General features: G+C 46.6%; 1 protein-coding gene across 2 annotated transcripts in view; it reads right to left on the bottom strand.

Moving 5' to 3' along the window:
- SUCLG1 (succinate-CoA ligase alpha subunit) overlaps positions 1–18,767 on the bottom strand; it is a 43,859-nt gene extending 25,092 nt beyond the window's left edge. Inside the window, exons 1-4 of one of the 2 annotated variants that reach the window (XM_018568434.1) lie at positions 18,657–18,767; positions 7,162–7,265; positions 4,366–4,482; positions 594–806 (exon numbers count right to left, since the gene is read on the bottom strand). In XM_018568434.1, coding sequence (XP_018423936.1) covers positions 594–806; positions 4,366–4,482; positions 7,162–7,265; positions 18,657–18,690 — 468 coding nt within the window. In that variant the 5' untranslated portion in view covers positions 18,691–18,767. Of the gene's footprint in view, positions 1–593; positions 807–4,365; positions 4,483–7,161; positions 7,266–17,024; positions 17,136–18,656 lie in introns of those variants that run through there. The other variant, XM_018568433.1, reaches the window with a different exon arrangement.
- Between the last annotated feature and the right edge of the window lie 1,541 nt (positions 18,768–20,308).

Below are 20,308 nucleotides of genomic sequence, written 5' to 3'. Positions count from 1 at the left end.
CCCCCCTCCGATCCTCCAGCGCTGAGTGGAGAAATGAACGGGGGAGGGGGCAGGTACAGCTGGCTCTGCTATCTAGACTTAAGCAGCAGGGTGGATCTCGACAGTACTGTTGGGATCCATCCTGGCTGCGGCGCTCTCAGTAGAACGAGGACAATAGCTCGCTATATACTGAGCTTTGGGTCAGGGGAAGATGTTACTATATGGCCTCCTGTGACCCTAGAACTATGGGGGGAACTAGGGGGGGAACTAACACTTACTCCATAGGTTCTCTTTTAAGGACATCTGCAGGAAGGTCTCCTTCCCTTAGTTCCTAGCTCTACTACTACCCACCCTAGGGTGTTCCCCTGCTCCTAGGATAGGTGAGTGAAAGATAAGAGCAAAGGTCTCATTACTGACAGCACCAAGAACTATGGTTTCACTTTCCTGCCCCGTGTGGACTGACCCTCTGAAACCCCAGTTATGTCACACCAACATAACATGCCCATAGAGTCATTCCAGCAATTTCACCGATCATCATGAACCAAGCTAGCTACAATGCCCAAAAAAAGTAATACAAAGTGCCAAACCATAAAAATGATAAAATGGCGACTCACATTGATGACTCCGGGACAGTTGGGTCCGATCAGCCGTGTGGTGTTCTGACGGAGTAGTCGGTGTTTGACCCTCACCATGTCCTGCTGGGGGATTCCTTCTGTAATGCATACTACCAAGTGTACCTCAGCATCGATAGCTTCATGAATTGCAGCAGCAGCAAATGGAGGTGGCACATATATGACGGAGGCGGTGGCACCGGTGGCTGCCTTTGCCTGAGATGACAAAGCAAAATAAATAACAGAAAAAATTGTTACACAATTGAGCTCACATGCAAATACAAATGCAGCTGTCCAGTAAAATAGACCATTGAGAAGCTGACCAATGAGCAGTGCTTCTTGCTGTGCTACGCGGCAGTACGGGGTACAGATAATACATACGCACCGGTAGAGGGGGGGAGGAGCGTTCGCCCATAGGCAAGTAGAGCAAGGGGTGGGAGAGGCCCAGATCAAAGGGGTTTATTTCATTTAAAAAATTCACCTGGGAAAGTGGAATTACCCTTTAATTCTTCCCTACTCCATTCCCCCCCCAAAAAAAAAAAAAAAAAAAAAAAAAAAAAAAAACACAGCTTTGGCTTCACATACACAAGGAGGCTGATTTTTAACTTTAAAGCTGGCCATACACTCTGCGATTTTCGTTCAGGAATTTTCATTGCTGCCAAGAACCCTCTGTCGATTCTAGCTCAAATAGCCCATCAAGCACAGACCAATGCTGTTTCAAAATTCACTTGTTAGCAATTAGAGGTGCACCGAAATGGAAATGTTAAAACCGAAACAAAAAACAAAAATGGTCAGGCCAAAACCAAAATGTTTTATTTTTTTTATATTTTATAATAAAAAAAACTTTAATTTTTTTATTAAATATTTTTTACATTACTTTTAGGGGCTTTGGGGAAATATTAGGGGTCTAAACAGACCCCTGATATTTCCCTTTTAAAATAGAAAGGTTTAGGACACAAAGTACTCATCTTTTTTTCTGCAGCCCCAGTTATAAATGAACAGGAATCCTCAATGCTGAGTGTTCCTGTTCATTGACAACATGATGACATGGTATGTTTACTATAACTACAACTATGAATGGACAGGACGGGATGTAGATCAGTTTCCATTCATTATTGAGGAGATTGTACATAATTGAGGACATGGTATGTGTACAAACACTCAGCGATCACTGACTGCTTGTACCCGCTCTCCTCTCTGACACGTTGTCACAGGAGGCTGAGCGAGCGGTGCGGGAGGAGAGCCCAGCCTGTCTCCGTCTGCACATCGCTCTGCCGGATTGCGATAGGTGGCTGAGCAGTGTGGGAGGAGAGACGCTGGGCGCTCACAGCGCTCTCCTCCCGCAGCGCTCGGTAGGCTGTCACACTTTCTCTCCTCCCCGCTGGGACACAGAGCAGCGCCCAGTGGGGAGGAGAGAAAGCAGGGATGCGCCAATGTATCGGCAGGAAAATGGCACTTTCGAATTATGCCAAAAGTGCAATTTTCGTCCGCCGATATATCGGTGCATCTCTATTAGCAATACTAACTCACCGAATTTTGCAGATTGACAGAACAGATTTTCCTTTGCGCATGTGCAGTGTTACATAGTATCTGTGTTTATAGGTCCCTGAGTCATCTCGTTCTTAAGAGTTCTACTAAGTGGTCCTTAATCATTCCCTCTAACAGTTTACAAACTACCGATGCAAGACTAACTGGTCGGTAATTCCCAGGTTGGCATCTAGCCCCCTTTTTGAATATTGGAACTACTATAGCCCTCCTCCAGTCACTTGGAACTCTACCCGTCATTAGAGAGTCCTTAAAAATGAGGAATATGGTCTAGTTATAACCTCGCTTAATTCCTTAAGTATCTTGGGGTGCAGGTTGTCTGGTCCCAACGCTTTATTTGCATTAAGTAGATTAAAAGGAGAACTATGAGGTGAGTGCTTTTCACTCACCTCATAGTTCTAGCCGACCTGTGACAATGAGACTGTCACAGGTCAGCTCAGTAGATCGGGAGGCGAGTGAACATACCGGCGTTCGCTCACCTCTCGATCCTGTCACGGCTCTCAGCCGTGACAGGGGAGGGGCTGGATTCCCCCCTCCCCGCTCCGCCAGCGATGACTGGCGGAACGGACGGGGGAGGGGGCAGATACAGCTGGCTCTGCCTCTAGATAGGCAGAGCCAGCTGTCGCTCGCGCAGCTGGGAGGATCGACATCGATATCGGGATCCGCTCCGGCGTCTCAGTAATACTGAGCTTAGGGTAACGGGAGGACGCTAGCTTGTGTCCTCCCGTTACCCTAAAGGAGAACTATGGGGAAAAGCCCTAACCCCATAGTTCTCCTTTAAGTATTTGTCGTATCCCGGTTTCCGTCAACCACTGAGGCATATTTTGTTATGAACTCTGTTTTATCTTGGACGTCAAACCCGTTTCCCTAGTGAGTGTATACTGAGGAGAAAAAAAAAAAGTGTTCAGCGCCTCGGCCCTGTCATTTGTGACTAACTTCCCCTTTTCGTCCTTTATTGGGCCTATCTGCTCCTTTCTCACTATAGATATATATCTATATAGATCTATATATCTATAAACTAAACTGTGGCAATATGCTTTTTGCACTCTATTTTAGCTGCCCGTATTACTAGTTTACATCTTTTATGACATTCTTTGTAGTTATGGAACATCAATGCCGTCCCTTCCATCTTATATTTTATAAATGCCACTCGCTTTTCTTTTATGTGATGCCTTACATTTTTATTTAGCCATATAGGCTTTGTTTGCGATCTTTTACTTTATTACCCAACGGCATACACTTGTCAATGGCAATATGTAAAGAGTTCTTAAAAACATTCCCACTTTTGGTCCGAGTTCAGTTTGTGAAATACATTTTCCCATTTGATGTCCCCCGCTAGGTCGCGCAGTTCATTAAAGTTAGCCCTTCTGAAATGTAGGGTTCTTGTCCGTCCAGCGCCCTTCCCTTTCCTGTATCCAATAGTGAAAGTTATCACATTGTGATCACTAATACCCAGTGTCTCCCCAATTACAATATCCTCAACTAACTCTGCATAATTAGTGACGCTTAAATCTAGGATGGTATTTTTCCTAGTTGGAACCCCCACAGTCTGGTCCATGAAATTGTCTCGCAACATGTTCAGAAATCGGCCCGCCTTTGTCGAACCTGAGGTTCCATTAGCCCAATTTATATCTGGGTAATTGAAGTCGCCCATCACGACTACATTGCCCTCCCTCCCAGCTATTTCTATTTCGGACTGTAGATGAGCCTCCCCCTCCTTCCCTATATTTGGAGGTTTGTAACAAATACCCACAACTAGTTTACGAGTAGCGTCCATCATTTCTAGTTCTAGCCATAAGGATCCCACATCTTCTCCACTATTTGACGTGATATCGTCCCTAATATGCATATTTAGATTATTTTTAACATAAATGCACACTCCCCCCCCCCCCCCCCCCCCCCCTTCTTCCACATCTGTCCCTCCTGAACAGGTTGTACCCCTCTATATTGGTGTTCTTGCTGCAATTTTTCTCATACGAAAACACCACTAATCCAAATTGTTGGTGTCCCATGAAATGATCGATTATCGTTCAAAAGACCATTCTTGGGCGATTTCCAGAACGATAAAATCGATAGGTGTGCGGGCACCTTTATACTTAGCTTGTAGCTGGGCAACCGCCTCATTATAGGGACAGCGTTGGCTCTTGGAACCTAAGGACCCCAGTGCTGCAAGGCAGAAGTCCCAACCACTAAGACAACATGTGGCCCAACTTTACAAAGAAGTTCTTACCTCTGCCACAGAGTTGAAAACTGGTAGACCGAGATGAGTCTTTCCACCCTTGCCAGGTGAAATGCCCCCAACTAACTTTGTTCCGTATTCCAAAGCCTGCTGGCTATGAAATGTGCCCTGTAGAGAGAAATACATCAACATTAAACACATTCCTACTGCAAGATAAAAGATCTCAAGCCAACTGCAAGCGAAAGGAACCAATGTCACAACACAAATTACTCCATTAAACGCATAGCATCAGGTTCTGTACATTGGACTGTGAGCTGCAGAAACTTCTACACACCGAAACTTACAGTCTGAAGATCAGCACCAACAGCTTCTGCTACGGGCTTGTTCACACCAGATGAAAGCATTTCCAGCATGTACATGTAGGCTTGCTTCCCAGACTAGATTAGAGCTCCTGCAGTTCATGTGTAAGAATACACTGGTGTGAATGGGTCCTTAAAGTGTATGTAAACCCAACAATATACTTCTCTTATTTGGGCCATTTGTCAGCTAAGTATACCATTGGATGGAGTATTTTTAGATCTGTTAAAAAAATACCTGTTGTCAGAAATTCAGAGCAGTCCTTTACCTTATGCCTGTGTTATCTCAAGAAGTCCAATCAGCCCTCCCAGTTCTTCTCTTGGACTACAAAACACTTAAAGTTAGCCATGTGTGCTATACACAGAGCCTTATTTACCACTAGGAGACTGGTGGCAAGAACATGGATATCCACCATCCCTCCTTCATTATCAGAATGGATCTCGGAGTTAGATAAAATTGTAATGTTTGAACGCATTACCCATCAATATAGAGGGATTGGTGAAGATACATTTTGTTTTTACTCTGGTCCAGATGGCTACACTATTATACACATTAAGGGCACTCACAACAACAACAACATGAAGAAATTCTAGACATATGGAGGGTTGTATATGTGATCTCAAGATATAAATTTGACTTATTCAGTTCCAAGTCTCTGTTTCTTTTTGAATTACATCAGTGTTGTAAATATGTCTGTGAAGGTTCTCATTCATCCAGGGCATGGTTGTGACTAATGCATTATGTGGATTGGAGCAACATTCACCATATTTACTTTTGTACAAGTCATTCTGAATTTAGAAAGCTGGTTGGATGACCAGTGAAATATCTGCAGACACTTATGAGATATTTAGGTTGTAGTCACCATGAGGTTGCAGTTTCCACCGAGCTCAGGTGATGTTAAAATTGACTTTTGACCAACTGGGTTGTACTGACAGGACCACCCACGGCTAGAATGTGGCCCAATTCAACAGGAATCAGCTGAACTTTCAGCCACACATGGTAAGCTTTATACTCCATGTTATGGAGATGAGGACAGAGAGAGGGGTTCACTAGTTTAGCAAAAGACAACTAGGCAGTGTGCATGGACTGCAGAGATGTACTACATGTTTTATATTGTGTCTGGACATCCAACTTTAAAGGAGAACTATGAGGTGAGTGCTTTTCACTCACCTCATAGTTCTAGCCGACCTGTGACAATGAGATTGTCACAGGTCGGCTCAGTAGATCGGGAAGTGAGCAAACACATACCGGCGTTCGTTCACCTCTCGATCCTGTCACGGCTCTCTGCCGTGACAGGGAAGGGGCTGGATTCCCCCCTCCGATCCGCCAGCGCTGACTGGCGGAACGGACGGGGGAGAGTACAGCTGGCTCTGCCTCTAGATAGGCAGAGCCAGCTGTCAGTCAGGCAGCTGGGCGGATCTCGACATCGATGCCGGGATCCGCCCTGGCTGCTGCGTCTCAGTATACCGCGAGCTGTAGCTCGTGGTATACTGAGCATAGGGTGACGGGAGGACTCTAGTTTGTGTCCTCCCGTTACCCTTCGGAGAACTATGGGGAAAAGCCCTGACCCCATACTTCTCCTTTAAGACACATTTTCACATGTATTTTAAGGGGTTCAAATGAATTGAGCCCTTCATAAAACATGCTCATAAAATGCAGAGAAACGTCCAGTGAGAACAAGCCATGGGGCTGCACAGGAAAATAAATCACTTTGCTGCTGGCAGATTTAAAATGCAAAGTTCACTTATGCGAGTCCCTACCACCCCTAATTAAGAAACTAAAGGCATATCGTTTTTAAGAAGAAAAAAAAAAAATGTAAAATATACTTAAACTTAAATCCTGGTTTCCTTTAAGTGTAAAGGATATTACTGAATGCGACCACAAGATTCTGGAAAGGCTTTGGCATCCCTATCTTTCCTAGGAACCCCCCTGTGTGTGTTGTAAAGTAGTCACAGCTCCAAGCTCACTCCTGTGATGGACTACAATCCCAATACAAATTCATAAACTAAACATGAGATTGTAGTCCATCACAGGAGTGAGCTTGAAAACGGTGGCTACTTTACAACACGCACAGGGACCACGGGCAACAAAAGTAGCCACCCTCCAGAAGGAAGGACAGTGTCAGCACCAATTCAGAGATGGTTTGAGGATCTACAGCCGAGTGATACACAAATAACTATGACTCCTTTCTCAAGCAGAGTGCTATGCAGTCACCCTTGTGTGTGCTAGTAAGCTGTGTATGTCTCCACAAACAGAAAGACACAGCAAATCATGCTACTTCCCTTCCCCCTGGCCCGATTCCTCCCTCTTCTCTAAGCTAGTAGATCAGGAGTAGCCAAACTCCGTCCCTCCAGCTGTGGTGGAACTACAAATCCCATGAGGCATTGCAAAACTCTCACAGCCACAGACATGACAAGAAAAAAAAATATTAGAACATGACCTTTGAAGAATATAATCCTGTGAGGGCAGGAGGGACTAAATAATACAAACCTGTTTTCCAGTGAAGCCCTGGCATATTATTTTAGTGTCTTTGTCAATGTACAAGTGTTTCCGGGAGGCTGTATACGAGTTATGCCTTACTCCATTCTGTTGCACTGCAAGACAAAAAGGCAAAAGATTAACAGGTCAGGTTATAAAACTCATCATTCACACAATAGGCAGGCGAGGGCACGACAGGGGCATGAATGGGCGGGCGAAGGCACGGTGAGGGCAGGAATGGGCATAATTGGGACACTGTGGAATATATTGATACCCTTTAAAGGGGACCATGCAAGGTCGGCATATAATACACGGGCCCCCTCCCCCTTTACACATCACCTGTTACCTCACCCCGTCTTTCCTATCGGTGGGCGATATGTCACTGTCCTTCTGGGATGTTTCCCAGGGAATGCGGAGCAGCAGTCAGGAAAAAACAACTTGGTACTTGTACTCGGCGTCAAGTACAAGTGCCAGTATTTATATTTCGGTACTCGCCGATACCAAGCACCGATACCTGTACTTTCGGTGGCATGGAGACGGCTTCCCGGGCAGTTATTTCCCCAACTCCTTGATCGCCCGGGAAGCCGGCTCCATGCTGTTTGACCAGGAAGGCGGCTTATTACCGAATCAGCGTTGAGCCGGCTGTTTGGCACTTCCGGGTTTTGCCGCCCACAGGCAGCCTGCCGGCCCTGCGATCTAGCCGGTGATGTCACAAATCGACCAGAAGATGCACAAGGAGAGCTGTTAGTTCGCAGCTGGTGAGCACTGCACCCTGCGATTGGGGAGCGCCAAATAGCATGGCCAATCCTGATTAACCTGCCAGCATGTCTTTTGGAGTGTGGGAGTAAGCCGAAGTACCCAGAGGAAACCCACGCAAGCACAGGGAGAACATGCAAACTCCTTGTAGATAGCGACCTGGCCAGGAATCGAACCAGAGACCCAGTGCTGCAAGGCAGAAGTGCTAACCACTATGCTGCACATACACAAGACAAGACAAGGTCGGTATGACCCCAGTCACTATTACTTTTGGTGGACAGAAGGGTCACATATAAATGTGAAGTATAAGGAAATGTTGCATAAAAAAAAAAAAAAAAAAGAGGCCACACTGTCTGTTAACCCAACATGGTATCGCCCCGACTATGTACCACGGCTCCCTCCAGTCATATCACCGTCCACCAGCAGCAGTCAGCCAAGATTGATGCGTTTCAGGGGCAAGCCCCCTTCATCAGAAACCCTTGCCCCTGAAACGCGATTTTACACAGGGAGGTGGCGCTCTGTTCCCTTTTGGTTTTCTATGTTCGTGGTGGAAGCCCCAGAGTCTTGGAGGAGCAGTCCCTCAAGTCTGTCTGAAAAATTGTGATAAACTGTTCAAAACTTTGATTATGCAACAGCAAGTGGATTGTTCAGCAACCATTAGCGCCAAGAGTTAAAAGAAAACTGTTTGTCTATTCATAAGGCTTTAAAAACACAAGAATAAAAGGGCTCCTTCACACCAACCCATCCACTAAAATGCTGCATTTCAGCAGACCGGATAGTGCAGTGGTTCTCAACCTGTGGGTCGCGACCCAAAAGTGTGTCACAACTCACTGTTGAGGGGGTAACCACATGCTTTGTGCTGCGCTAGGCGAGAGGCTCCTCAGCCACCTCCTAGAGCAGCAGTGTCAGTTCTCCGGCCGCGCCTCTAGATGGCGCTGCAGCACCAACAGCCGAGGAGGATCAAAGAGAGGGGAGCGGGCGGGAGTTGAATGTCGGCTTGACCAAAGAGTCCCACTGGCCAACACACTGGCCACCAGAGAGCCCACACTGGCCCCAGAGAGCCCCATTGACCGCGAGAAAGCCCCATTAAGCTCACGAGCCCACACTGGCCAGCTGAGAGCCCACACAGATACTAGTATTGGTGCATTCCTAAATTTTACGATTGTGGGTCACCACAACCTGGCAAATGTTACCAAGGGGTCCCAGCCCTAGAAAGGTTGAGAACCACTGGGCTAGTGCATTGTGACAGCTTCAATAGTGTGTTTTACAGCACACAGCCGGAGCTGCTTTTTTTTTTTTTTTACTTTTTGTGAAGTGTACAATGTTTACATTCCATTCAGGTTTCCACGCAGCAGGGCCCTGCGGTGATCTGGTTGGCCCCCTTCCTGATTTTTCATTGTTTTGCACGTTTGTCACTTTAAATGTTTCAGATCAAAACAAATTTAAATATTAGTCAAAGATAAAAGTAAACAACGTGCAGTTTTTAAAAAGGAAGGTTTTTATTATTAAGGGGAAAAAAAATCCAAACCCACATGGCCCTGTGTGAAAAAGTGTTTGCCCCCTAAACCGAATAACTGGTTGGGCCACCCTTAGCAGCAAGAACTGCAATCAAGCGTTTGCGATAACTTGCAATGAGTCTGTTACAGCGCTGTGCAGGAATTTTGGTCGACTCATCTTTGCTGAATTGTTGTAATTCAGCCACATTGGAAGGTTTGCGAGCATGAATCGCCTTTTTAAAAAAGGTCATGCCACAGCATCTCAATAGGATTCCGGTCAGGACTTTGACTAGGCCACTCCAAAGTCTTCATTTTGGGGGTTTTCAGCCATTCAGAAGTGGACTTGCTGGTGTGTTTTGGATCATTGTCCTGCTGCAGAACCCAAGTTCGCTTCAGCTTGAGGTCACGAACAGAAGGCCACACATTATCCTTCAGGATTTTTTGGTAGACAGCAGAATTCATGATTCCATTTATCACAGCAAGTCTTCCAGGTCCTGAAGCAGCAAAACAGCCCCAGACCGCCACACTACCACCACCATATTTTACTGTCGGTATGATGTTCTTTTTCTGAAATGCGGCGTTACTCTTACGCCAGATGTAATGGGACACACACCTTCCAAAGAGTTCCACTTTTGTCTCGTCAGTCCACAGAGTATTTCCCCAAAAGTCTTGGGGATCATCAAGATGTTTTCTGGCATAACGGAGACGAGCTTTTATGTTCTTTTTGCTCAGCAGCAGTTATTGTCTTGAAACTCTGCCATGCGGGCCATTTTTGCCCAGTCTCTTTCTTATGGTGGAGTCATGAACACTGACGTGAGGCAAGTGAGGCCTGAAGTTCTTTGGATGTTGTTGTGGGGTCTTTTGTGTCCTCTTGGATGAGTCGTCGCTACGCTCTTGGGGTAATTTTGGTTGGCCGTCCACTCCTGGGAAGGTTCACCACTGTTCCATGTTTTCGCCATTTGTGGATAATGGCTCTCACTGTGGTTCGCTGGAGTCCCAAAGCTTTAGAAATGGCTTTATAACCTTTTCCAGACTGATGGATCTCAATTACTTTCTTTCTCATTTGTTCCTGGATTTCTTTGGATCTCGGCATGATGTTTAGCGTTTGAGGATCTTTTGGTCTACTTCACTTTGTCAGTCAAGTCTTAGGCCTTGTTCACACCAAGCACGGAGCAAAGCAGAGCAGTTGCAGACCGGATCAAAACTGCGTCCAATGTATTCCAACGGTATTTTTTGCTCCAGTTCACATCGCAGCGTGCAGTTCCAGAGCAGGTGAAAAAACTGCAGCAGGCCCTATTTTACCTGCTCTGGATCTGCAAACGCATCTCAAACACCTGGAACGCACTGAAAGCCCATTTTAAACTATAAACATTTTTTTCGCCAAGAACGCATCTAAAAGACTAGCATGCGTGTGCAGAAAGCTGACCGGATCTGCTCTGCATTTGGTGTGAACAAGGCCTTATTGAAGTGATTTCTTGATTGCGAACAGGTGTGGCAGTAATCAGGCCTAGGTGTGGCTAGTGAAATCTAACTCAGGTGTGATAAACCAGAGTAAAGGTGGCCATCTCAGATTGATGGGACGTAGACAGAAAAGGTGGATGTCTGTGTCAAAAGGGAACTTATTTCCAAATCTCACTGGACTCAGCTGAAAGTAACTCACAATCCTGGAAAGAAGAAGTATACGTATCCTGGTTTACTAGCTTTGTGAACATAGCCCGTGCATACGATCCCTATTGCATTCTGCCAATTCATAGTGCTTTATACCTATAAAATACCCATTTATATTGCGATTATATATATTATTTTTTTTGGTATGATACACGTCCTTTAATAAAAAGGTCCTACAAATGTCAGTGCTGGAACACCATTACTGTATGTCCCTATACCGGGGTCACAGGGCATTCAAGAAGACACTCGGAATAGCGTATAAAGGTTCAGTATTGCTGCAGCCTGAGCCGACTCCAAATACACAACTAGTCAGAACCTGAAATATCTGTACAATACGTTGGAAAGGTAACCGGAGGCTCAGCGCTTAGGGATTCCAGCAAACAGCTCCTTTACCCATAGGCATTGGTGCAAAGTTCACTGGGGCAGCTGTGACTTGTCTGTCAACAGGTACTGTGTAGATTACAACTTTGCACTTTGGCCACACAGCCCGCCTGGGGAACCTTCATACAGCAAAGCAAAATATTTTTTTTTTTTTAAACTTAACCCTTTAAGGACTAGTAGACCAGGGCTATGGGTGTGTGTAAAATATTAAACATGATTCTGTAGTAATATAGCAATATAAGAGCTCACATTAGTAACTTCTCTTTAAAGACTATCTCCGGGTATAAAAAAAAAAACTCCCATTGAAGTGGGGTCGCCCTGCACTAAAAAGGGTCAACAGCTCATTTTTGTCTAGGGCAAGAGTAGGCAACTCCAGCCCCCCTGCTTAAATCGATGGGATATGTAGTTTCACCAAACCGGGAGTGCCAATGATGCCTACCCCTGGTCTAGGGGAGAGGAAAAAGCTGTTTTACCTAATCCCAGCTCCCCTGGCAGTCAGCGCTCTCCTTGCTTCTTGATCTCCGCTTCCCTGGCAGTCAGCGCTCTCCTTGCTCCCTGATCTCCACTCCCCTGGCAGTCAGCGCTCTCCTTGCTTCCTGATCTCCGCTCCCCTGGCAGTCAGCGCTCTCCTTGCTCCCTGATCTCCGCTCCCCTGGCAGTCTGCACTCTCCTTGCTTCCTGATCTCCGCTCCCCTGGCAGTCTGCACTCTCCTTGCTCCCTGATCTCCGCTTCCGTGGCATTCAGCGCTCTCCTTGCTTTCTGATCTCCACTCCCCTGGCAGTCAGCGCTCTCCTTGCTTCCCTCTGCTCCAGCTGCGGACTGTGTCCTCATGTATAATGCAGTCCCATAGACCCTGTATTACACATAGTGATGTCAGCAGTGGTCCTCCGAACACCGGAGCAGCGGTGGAAGAGGCTGCGGGTGCCAGTCTTGAAAGTGGGAATCCGGTAAGTAAAAGTGCTTTGGAGAATTGCCCTGGACAAGAAGCAGTTAACCCTTACAGTGGCAGGGTAGCCCCACTGAAATGGTAGTCTATTTTTCTATAGGCTTCATAGGTGCAGGCTCCAGGGCTGACAGACATGAAACAAGCACTCACATTGGCAGGTAAGACATTGCAGACTTCACTGATTGCATGCCAGCTCCAGGTCAGAGACTAAAGCTTGCCATACACCATGTAAATTGGACGAAATTGGCACAAAGGGTGCAGCTAGGGGCACCCTTCAGACAGCATTCCTCGATCACCTGATCAAAAGAGCTGGTTGGAAAATCTTCATACAGACCGGGCAGCCAATGTTTGCAGGCGGTTAGTGTACAGGTGAAACTCGAATAATTAGAATATCATGCAAAAGTAATGGCAGTAAGTGCTGCAAAAGGGGCCCAAACCAAGTACTGAGTACATATGCATGCTTGTACTTTTCAGAGGTCCGATATTGTTCTATGTACAATCCTTGTTTTATTGATTGCATGTAATAATCTACTTTTTTGAGGTTGTGGATTTGGGGTTCTCGGGGTTTTCATGAGCTGTAAGCCATAATCATCACAATTATGACAAATCACGGCTTGAATTATCTTGCTTTGCATGTAATGAGTCTCTCTCATATATTAGTTTCACCTTTTAAGTTGCATTAGTGAAATAAATGAACTTTGCACGATATTCTAATTATTCGAGTTTCACCTGTATTATGACAGCAGCCACCATCAGAATACAATGCAGACAGCGGGAGATTTGTTGATTAATGCTCTTAAAGCGTTGGAGGAATCTGTTCTATTTTTTTTTTCCTTTCAGTCTGCGGGTTGAACTAAAAAAAAAATAGATCCATGTATACCTGATGTCAGTAGTAGAGCGCAGCCCTAACGATAGATAGATAGATATAAAAAAAAAAAAAAAAAAAAAAAAACACACACAGCGCATCGTGTTTAGTAATGCTGAACAGTGATTGTGCTCTACTATTCCTCTCTTTATTAAGAAACCAGGATTTTAGATTTTGCGATACTGTGCGGTGCTCTAGGGGTGAGATCTGTGAGTGCACAGGATGGCTCCTCTGTCACAATCATGACAAGAAGGTCTCATTTCTCCTTTTCATTTCCGAATTCCTGTTATATTGTGGAGCATGCTGCTTGTGAAATCATAAAACTATGTCCAAGCAGAATAAGTGAGACTCCAAGGTCTGGGGAAAGAGAACCAGTAACATTGACAGGAAGATCTTCATCCTGGAACTAGCAGAGAGGCCCTGAGAAGCCTTGGGTGGCTCAGATGAACAAAGTCCGCCCATAACTGACTTATTATTAATGGAGTGACTTCAAGTTCATCTTCCAGGACATTGCGGGCTGCAGTGGGGTGTTGTGCTTAGCGCTTCTACCTTGTAGCACCATCTGCAAAGAGTTTGCATGTTCTCCCTGTGCTTGCATGGGTTTCCTCTGAGTTCTCTGGTTTCCGCTGACACTCCCAAAGACATTCTGGAAGGTTAAGCAGCTCCGGTCTAAAATTGTATGCATGCATGCATGTGAGATAGGGACCGTAGATTGGAGGACAGGAACTGCACTATGTAAAAAAATGGTCGGTGCTATAGAAATACCTGTAATAAATAATTGTGTGAATAACATACACACCATGTGCTACATGTCAGCACTGCTGTGCCAGAACACACACACAGTATGAAGTACATTTTCAGTGGGCTGTAGGGAGCACGAATGTGGAAGCATTGATCTTCGGGATCCATCTATACCGATACCTAGTATGCTCCCGATACTGGAACTTCCGGTATCAGGAAGCCAGGAGGCGAGTCATTACACGCCTCCCCGATTGGCCGTCACAAGGGAGCATGGAGCTGACTTCACGGCCAACCAGGAAGCTGCAGGGCGGGTAATGACTCGCCCCCAGGCTTCCTGATTGGATGGGAAGCCAGCTCCATGACCCCTCATCACTGGTGACGAGGAAGCATGGAGCTGGCTTACCAGTCAGTCAATCGGGAAGCTGGCCAATCAGGAAGGCGGGTGGCGAGTCCTTACCCACCCGCTGGCTTCCCGATTGGCCAGAAAGCTGGCTCCATAAATCCTCATCACCTGGTGACAAGGGAGCATGAAGCCGGCTTCCCAGCTAATCAGGAAGCCGGGGGCAAGTCATCATACGCTGCACAGTAGAGCTGCAACAACTAATCAATGAAAACGATTATAATCGATGATGAGAATTGTAGGCTACGATCCTCTTAATCGATTAGTTGCAGCAGCCGCTCTGCTCCTCAGCTCTCCTCCCCACTGGTGCTGGCTGCAGCGGTCTGTGTCCTTTTCAATCACAAACTACTGCAGCCAGAACCAGCGGGGAGGAGAGACCGCTGCGACTATTTCATTCAATGGATACCAAATGCACCTCCCGTTCGCAGTGTGATCGCCCGCACTGGAATGCGCAGTACTGCAATGCCCTGCGTTCCAGTGCAATTGCAAACTGTTTTATTCTGAAGTAAACTTTATGTCTGTAAAGCTGCATTTGTGTTTTATTTTTAAAAAAATGACAGTATTATTTTTTTAATCCGATTAATCAAAGTTAATAATCGGCTAACTGATCGATTAGGAAAATAATCGTTAGCGGCAGCCCTGCCGCACAGCTTCCCTAATTGGACTTCCGGTATCGGTATTCAGTATCGGTGAGGAAAATAAAAATCGGTACTCGTACTCTATACCGAAAAGCCGGTGTCGGTGCATCCCTAATTGATCTGTAAAAGGTAATCAGAGTGATCTCTGGCAGTCTCATATAATAAGTCTACAGTCTATGTCTGCCTCCTGAATCATGGTCCCACTCTCCATAAAACACTATAGTATGGTTGCAATCTCGGACCGTTGCTTGTAGCATGCTCACAGCCTTCGACCAATAATGTAGATTGTCTGCAGTCTCTGACAGCTTTCTGCAGCATTCCACTCACTGCGCATTATGTGATGCCTAGGTGAGGTCAATGGTCAAAACGTGAATCCCTCTATATTACGCAAAGTGAACAGCACGGGGGCAGACAAAACTGTACGCACAATCTGAGAAAGGTTTGCAATTGGCCGGAATGGACTTTGTATAAGACATACCTCGTGACCTTCTAAGATGGGAAAGAAGAGTGCTTGGGAACATACACAGCGATATACAGACAGATAAAAGTAGATCATGTAAAAATTAACTCCAGGATTTTGAAACGTTAACCCCACACTGCAAGGGTTAACTGCGTGTTAAAGACATACCCTTCTGTTCCTCACTCCTGCAGCAGTCAGCGCTCACCTCTCTCCCCCTCCACTGTTGTGGTATGTCCATGGTGTCTTCACATCTAATACACTGAAATCAGACATGATGACGTCCTCAGACCACCAAAGCGCGGGGTGAGAAGAGGCTGCAGGGACTGGTCTAGCAGTCCGGTGGAACAGAGGATGAGGGGAGTAAATCTGCTTTATATGTCACTCCCTAGATTAAACGAGCACTTAACCATTGCAGTGCAGGGGTAGCCCTAGTGCCAGGAGTAACGCTTCAAAATCCTGGAGGTCTGCTTTAAGTACAGATGAAGGCATGAATGGGCAGGCGAAGGCATAAATGGGGCATAAATGGGCAGACGAAGGTACAGCGGCAGCATAAATGGGCAGACGTAGGCACAGCGGCGGCATAAATGGGCAGACGTAGGCACAGTGGCAGCATAAATGGGCAAAAGTATAAATGGGCAGACGAAGGCATGACAACGGCATAAATGGGCAGACGAAGGCATGACAACGGCATAAATGGGCAGAAGAAAGCATAAATGAGCAGACGGTATAAATGGGCAGACGAAGGAATGAATGGGCAGACGACGGCACGAATGGGCAGGTGACGAAGGCACAACATTGGCACGAATGGGACATTGTGGAACACATTGTTAACCTTTAAAGGTGACCATGCAAGGTCGGCACCGGGCCCCCTCCCCCATTAAACATCACTTGTTACCTCACCCCGGTCTTTCCTATGGGTGGGAGTTGTGTCACCATCCTTCTGGGATGATTCTCGGAGAATGCAGAGCAGGTGAACTCTCCTGAGATGACCCTCCAGTCCCCTGCCAGAGCATTGTCTCTGTGTTCCCCGGGATCTCATGGAAAGACATGTGATGTCATCTTCACCAGGCAGAGGACAGGGGCCAGGGAAGTATATATTTTTTTTATTCACAGGTACATTTTGGATTTTCAAAAAGGGGAGAGGGGCCCCTGACAGTGTAAGCGTACCTTGAATTGTACTCATTGCCTTGACAACCAATAATGATAAAATAGGAGCTGACAATGATGGAGCATCCCTTTAGGGAATTACTTTGATATGAGCCATATTGAGCCCCCTCTGTGCAATGCTACCATTAAGTCTGAGGAGTCACCCAGCAGCCCTGTGCCCTTACTAGTCGGTAGGTGACCCCCCCGCCCCGGACCTCCAGCTGCTATGGGACTCCTCACATGGCTGCCCAGGGTCATTCCCTAACACAGCCCCATGGCATGCCGAGACTTTTAGTTCCTCCTTTCCATGGCATGCACAGATTGGTCCCAGCAGCTCCACCCTCCCCGGACCATTAAAGAAGCCCCAGGAAACTCACATAGCAACCGTGCAATCAGCCGTCCCTGCAACATGGTGTGGGTCCTTCACCAATGACAGCCCGTGCCAGGCCTGCAGCAGAGGAATGAACCTTGGGGTCCTGATAAACTGGACTGTAGGGCTGTCCTCACCACTGCCTGACTGCGGAGAAGCTATTTAGAGCCGTGTCACGTCACACTCTGGCCACATTCTGGGCATATACGGCGTGATGTGATAATATTATATTTGAGGGTACAGGTTGTCGGTTATTATACGTCGGCTTTGCTACAATTTACAGACAAATAATATCGGGCCACCTAAACAACGTCAACGGCTATGACATTTCCAAGTTATGTTTGCTGGGGCTCAGGGCCTCGATAAAAAGTGTCCCTGTGACTTATGTACAGGAGTGAGGGCGGCGGCCATGTTTCCGGAGTCTAAAATACCATGATGTATAGGAACAGGACTGCCGCAAAATGGATGCTTTTCTGGAGACAAAAGTTAGAGTTCATGAACTTCACTTTAGATATGCCTTTAGGAAAGGTTACAAAAGTGTGCCCCTTCCAGGATGGTGAAATAGTAAACAATGCTAAAGAAGCGTCTTGAGCTGACCTTACACTATATTATCTTATTGTACAATTTCCTTTAGATCAGTGGTTCTCAACCTGTGTAACCTCAGGACCCACATTTGTCCTTGGTCATTAACTCGTGACCCAAGTCGCATTGCAATGGAACACACAGCATTAGGGTACCGCACATTCCGGTGCGGGCGTACAAACTGTGGGTGGGAGGTGGGTTTGGGGTACAATTCAAATGAATGGCAACGCAACACATCTCCCACAACAGAATGCACGGTAGGTGCGATTGCATGATACAGTGGGGTAATCGCACGGTACTATGTGATTAGCGCAAGGTACTAGTATGAATGGGCCCTAAAAGCACTGGCTTGAACACATTGTTAACCTTTAAAGGTGACCATGCAAGGTCGGCACCGGGCCCCCTCCCCCATTAAACATCACTTGTTACCTCACCCCGGTCTTTCCTATGGGTGGGAGTTGTGTCACCATCCTTCTGGGATGATTCTCGGAGAATGCAGAGCAGGTGAACTCTCCTGAGATGACCCTCCAGTCCCCTGCCAGAGCATTGTCTCTGTGTTCCCCGGGATCTCATGGAAAGACATGTGATGTCATCTTCACCAGGCAGAGGACAGGGGCCAGGGAAGTATATATTTTTTTTATTCACAGGTACATTTTGGATTTTCAAAAAGGGGAGAGGGGCCCCTGACAGTGTAAGCGTACCTTGAATTGTACTCATTGCCTTGACAACCAATAATGATAAAATAGGAGCTGACAATGATGGAGCATCCCTTTAGGGAATTACTTTGATATGAGCCATATTGAGCCCCCTCTGTGCAATGCTACCATTAAGTCTGAGGAGTCACCCAGCAGCCCTGTGCCCTTACTAGTCGGTAGGTGACCCCCCCGCCCCGGACCTCCAGCTGCTATGGGACTCCTCACATGGCTGCCCAGGGTCATTCCCTAACACAGCCCCATGGCATGCCGAGACTTTTAGTTCCTCCTTTCCATGGCATGCACAGATTGGTCCCAGCAGCTCCACCCTCCCCGGACCATTAAAGAAGCCCCAGGAAACTCACATAGCAACCGTGCAATCAGCCGTCCCTGCAACATGGTGTGGGTCCTTCACCAATGACAGCCCGTGCCAGGCCTGCAGCAGAGGAATGAACCTTGGGGTCCTGATAAACTGGACTGTAGGGCTGTCCTCACCACTGCCTGACTGCGGAGAAGCTATTTAGAGCCGTGTCACGTCACACTCTGGCCACATTCTGGGCATATACGGCGTGATGTGATAATATTATATTTGAGGGTACAGGTTGTCGGTTATTATACGTCGGCTTTGCTACAATTTACAGACAAATAATATCGGGCCACCTAAACAACGTCAACGGCTATGACATTTCCAAGTTATGTTTGCTGGGGCTCAGGGCCTCGATAAAAAGTGTCCCTGTGACTTATGTACAGGAGTGAGGGCGGCGGCCATGTTTCCGGAGTCTAAAATACCATGATGTATAGGAACAGGACTGCCGCAAAATGGATGCTTTTCTGGAGACAAAAGTTAGAGTTCATGAACTTCACTTTAGATATGCCTTTAGGAAAGGTTACAAAAGTGTGCCCCTTCCAGGATGGTGAAATAGTAAACAATGCTAAAGAAGCGTCTTGAGCTGACCTTACACTATATTATCTTATTGTACAATTTCCTTTAGATCAGTGGTTCTCAACCTGTGTAACCTCAGGACCCACATTTGTCCTTGGTCATTAACTCGTGACCCAAGTCGCATTGCAATGGAACACACAGCATTAGGGTACCGCACATTCCGGTGCGGGCGTACAAACTGTGGGTGGGAGGTGGGTTTGGGGTACAATTCAAATGAATGGCAACGCAACACATCTCCCACAACAGAATTTAAAAGCGTCGGCCGACCCACACAACCACAGACACAATCTCACACACTCAGACATTCTCACACATACTCCAAAACATTATATATATATTTATTCTTATTTTTTTTAAGGTCCACCCAGTTTACCTATATTACGAAAACTGGAGTGGATCTTCCGCCTGGGATCCAGTGTGGGCTGCTTTGGTGTCACTGAGCTCCATCCATATGTGTATTGCTTGTACAACTCCCGTGCGCGCCCTGTGGAGGTGCTGAGAGTGAGAATGTGATGTACACAGAAGAATGCAGATGATATGACAGAGGGCGGTATGTACAGGAGAGGAGTGCAGAGGGTATGCCAGAGGGCGGTGTGTACAGGAGAGGAGTGCAGAGGATATGACAGATATGTACAGGGCCGGCCTTAGGCCTTTAGGCACCCTGTGCGAGAAAGCTTTACAGCGCCCCTCAGTGACCACACCCCTCAATGGCCACACCCTTTAGTGACCACACCCCCAGTAACCACACCCATTTATCACCCATATTTTTGGTAAAATATAAAAAGACGGGGTAAATAGACACCAAACATGTCATGCTTTAAAATTGCGCGCACCCGCAAAATTGCAAAAAATTACCATGCCCAAATTTGACCATAGGTGACGCTTTAAAAGCTTTTACCGCTCATCAGTTTAGTGTTATCAGTGATTGATAGCCCTACAATTATTGCTCTCATTCCGACGTTCGCGACGATATGTAACATGTGCGGCGTAATGGGTGAAATCGTCAATTTCACACGTATGCGCACCCAACGCGTGTTTGCGTGCGTGTATGTATGGGGGGGACTTTAAAAAAAA

The sequence above is a fragment of the Nanorana parkeri genome, unplaced genomic scaffold, assembly GCF_000935625.1.
Source record: "Nanorana parkeri isolate BGI_ZX_2015 unplaced genomic scaffold, ASM93562v1 scaffold1187, whole genome shotgun sequence".
Lineage (NCBI taxonomy): Eukaryota > Metazoa > Chordata > Amphibia > Anura > Dicroglossidae > Nanorana > Nanorana parkeri.
The sequence above is the reverse complement of the archived record's forward strand: the minus strand, read 5'-3'. Positions and strand labels throughout refer to the sequence as shown.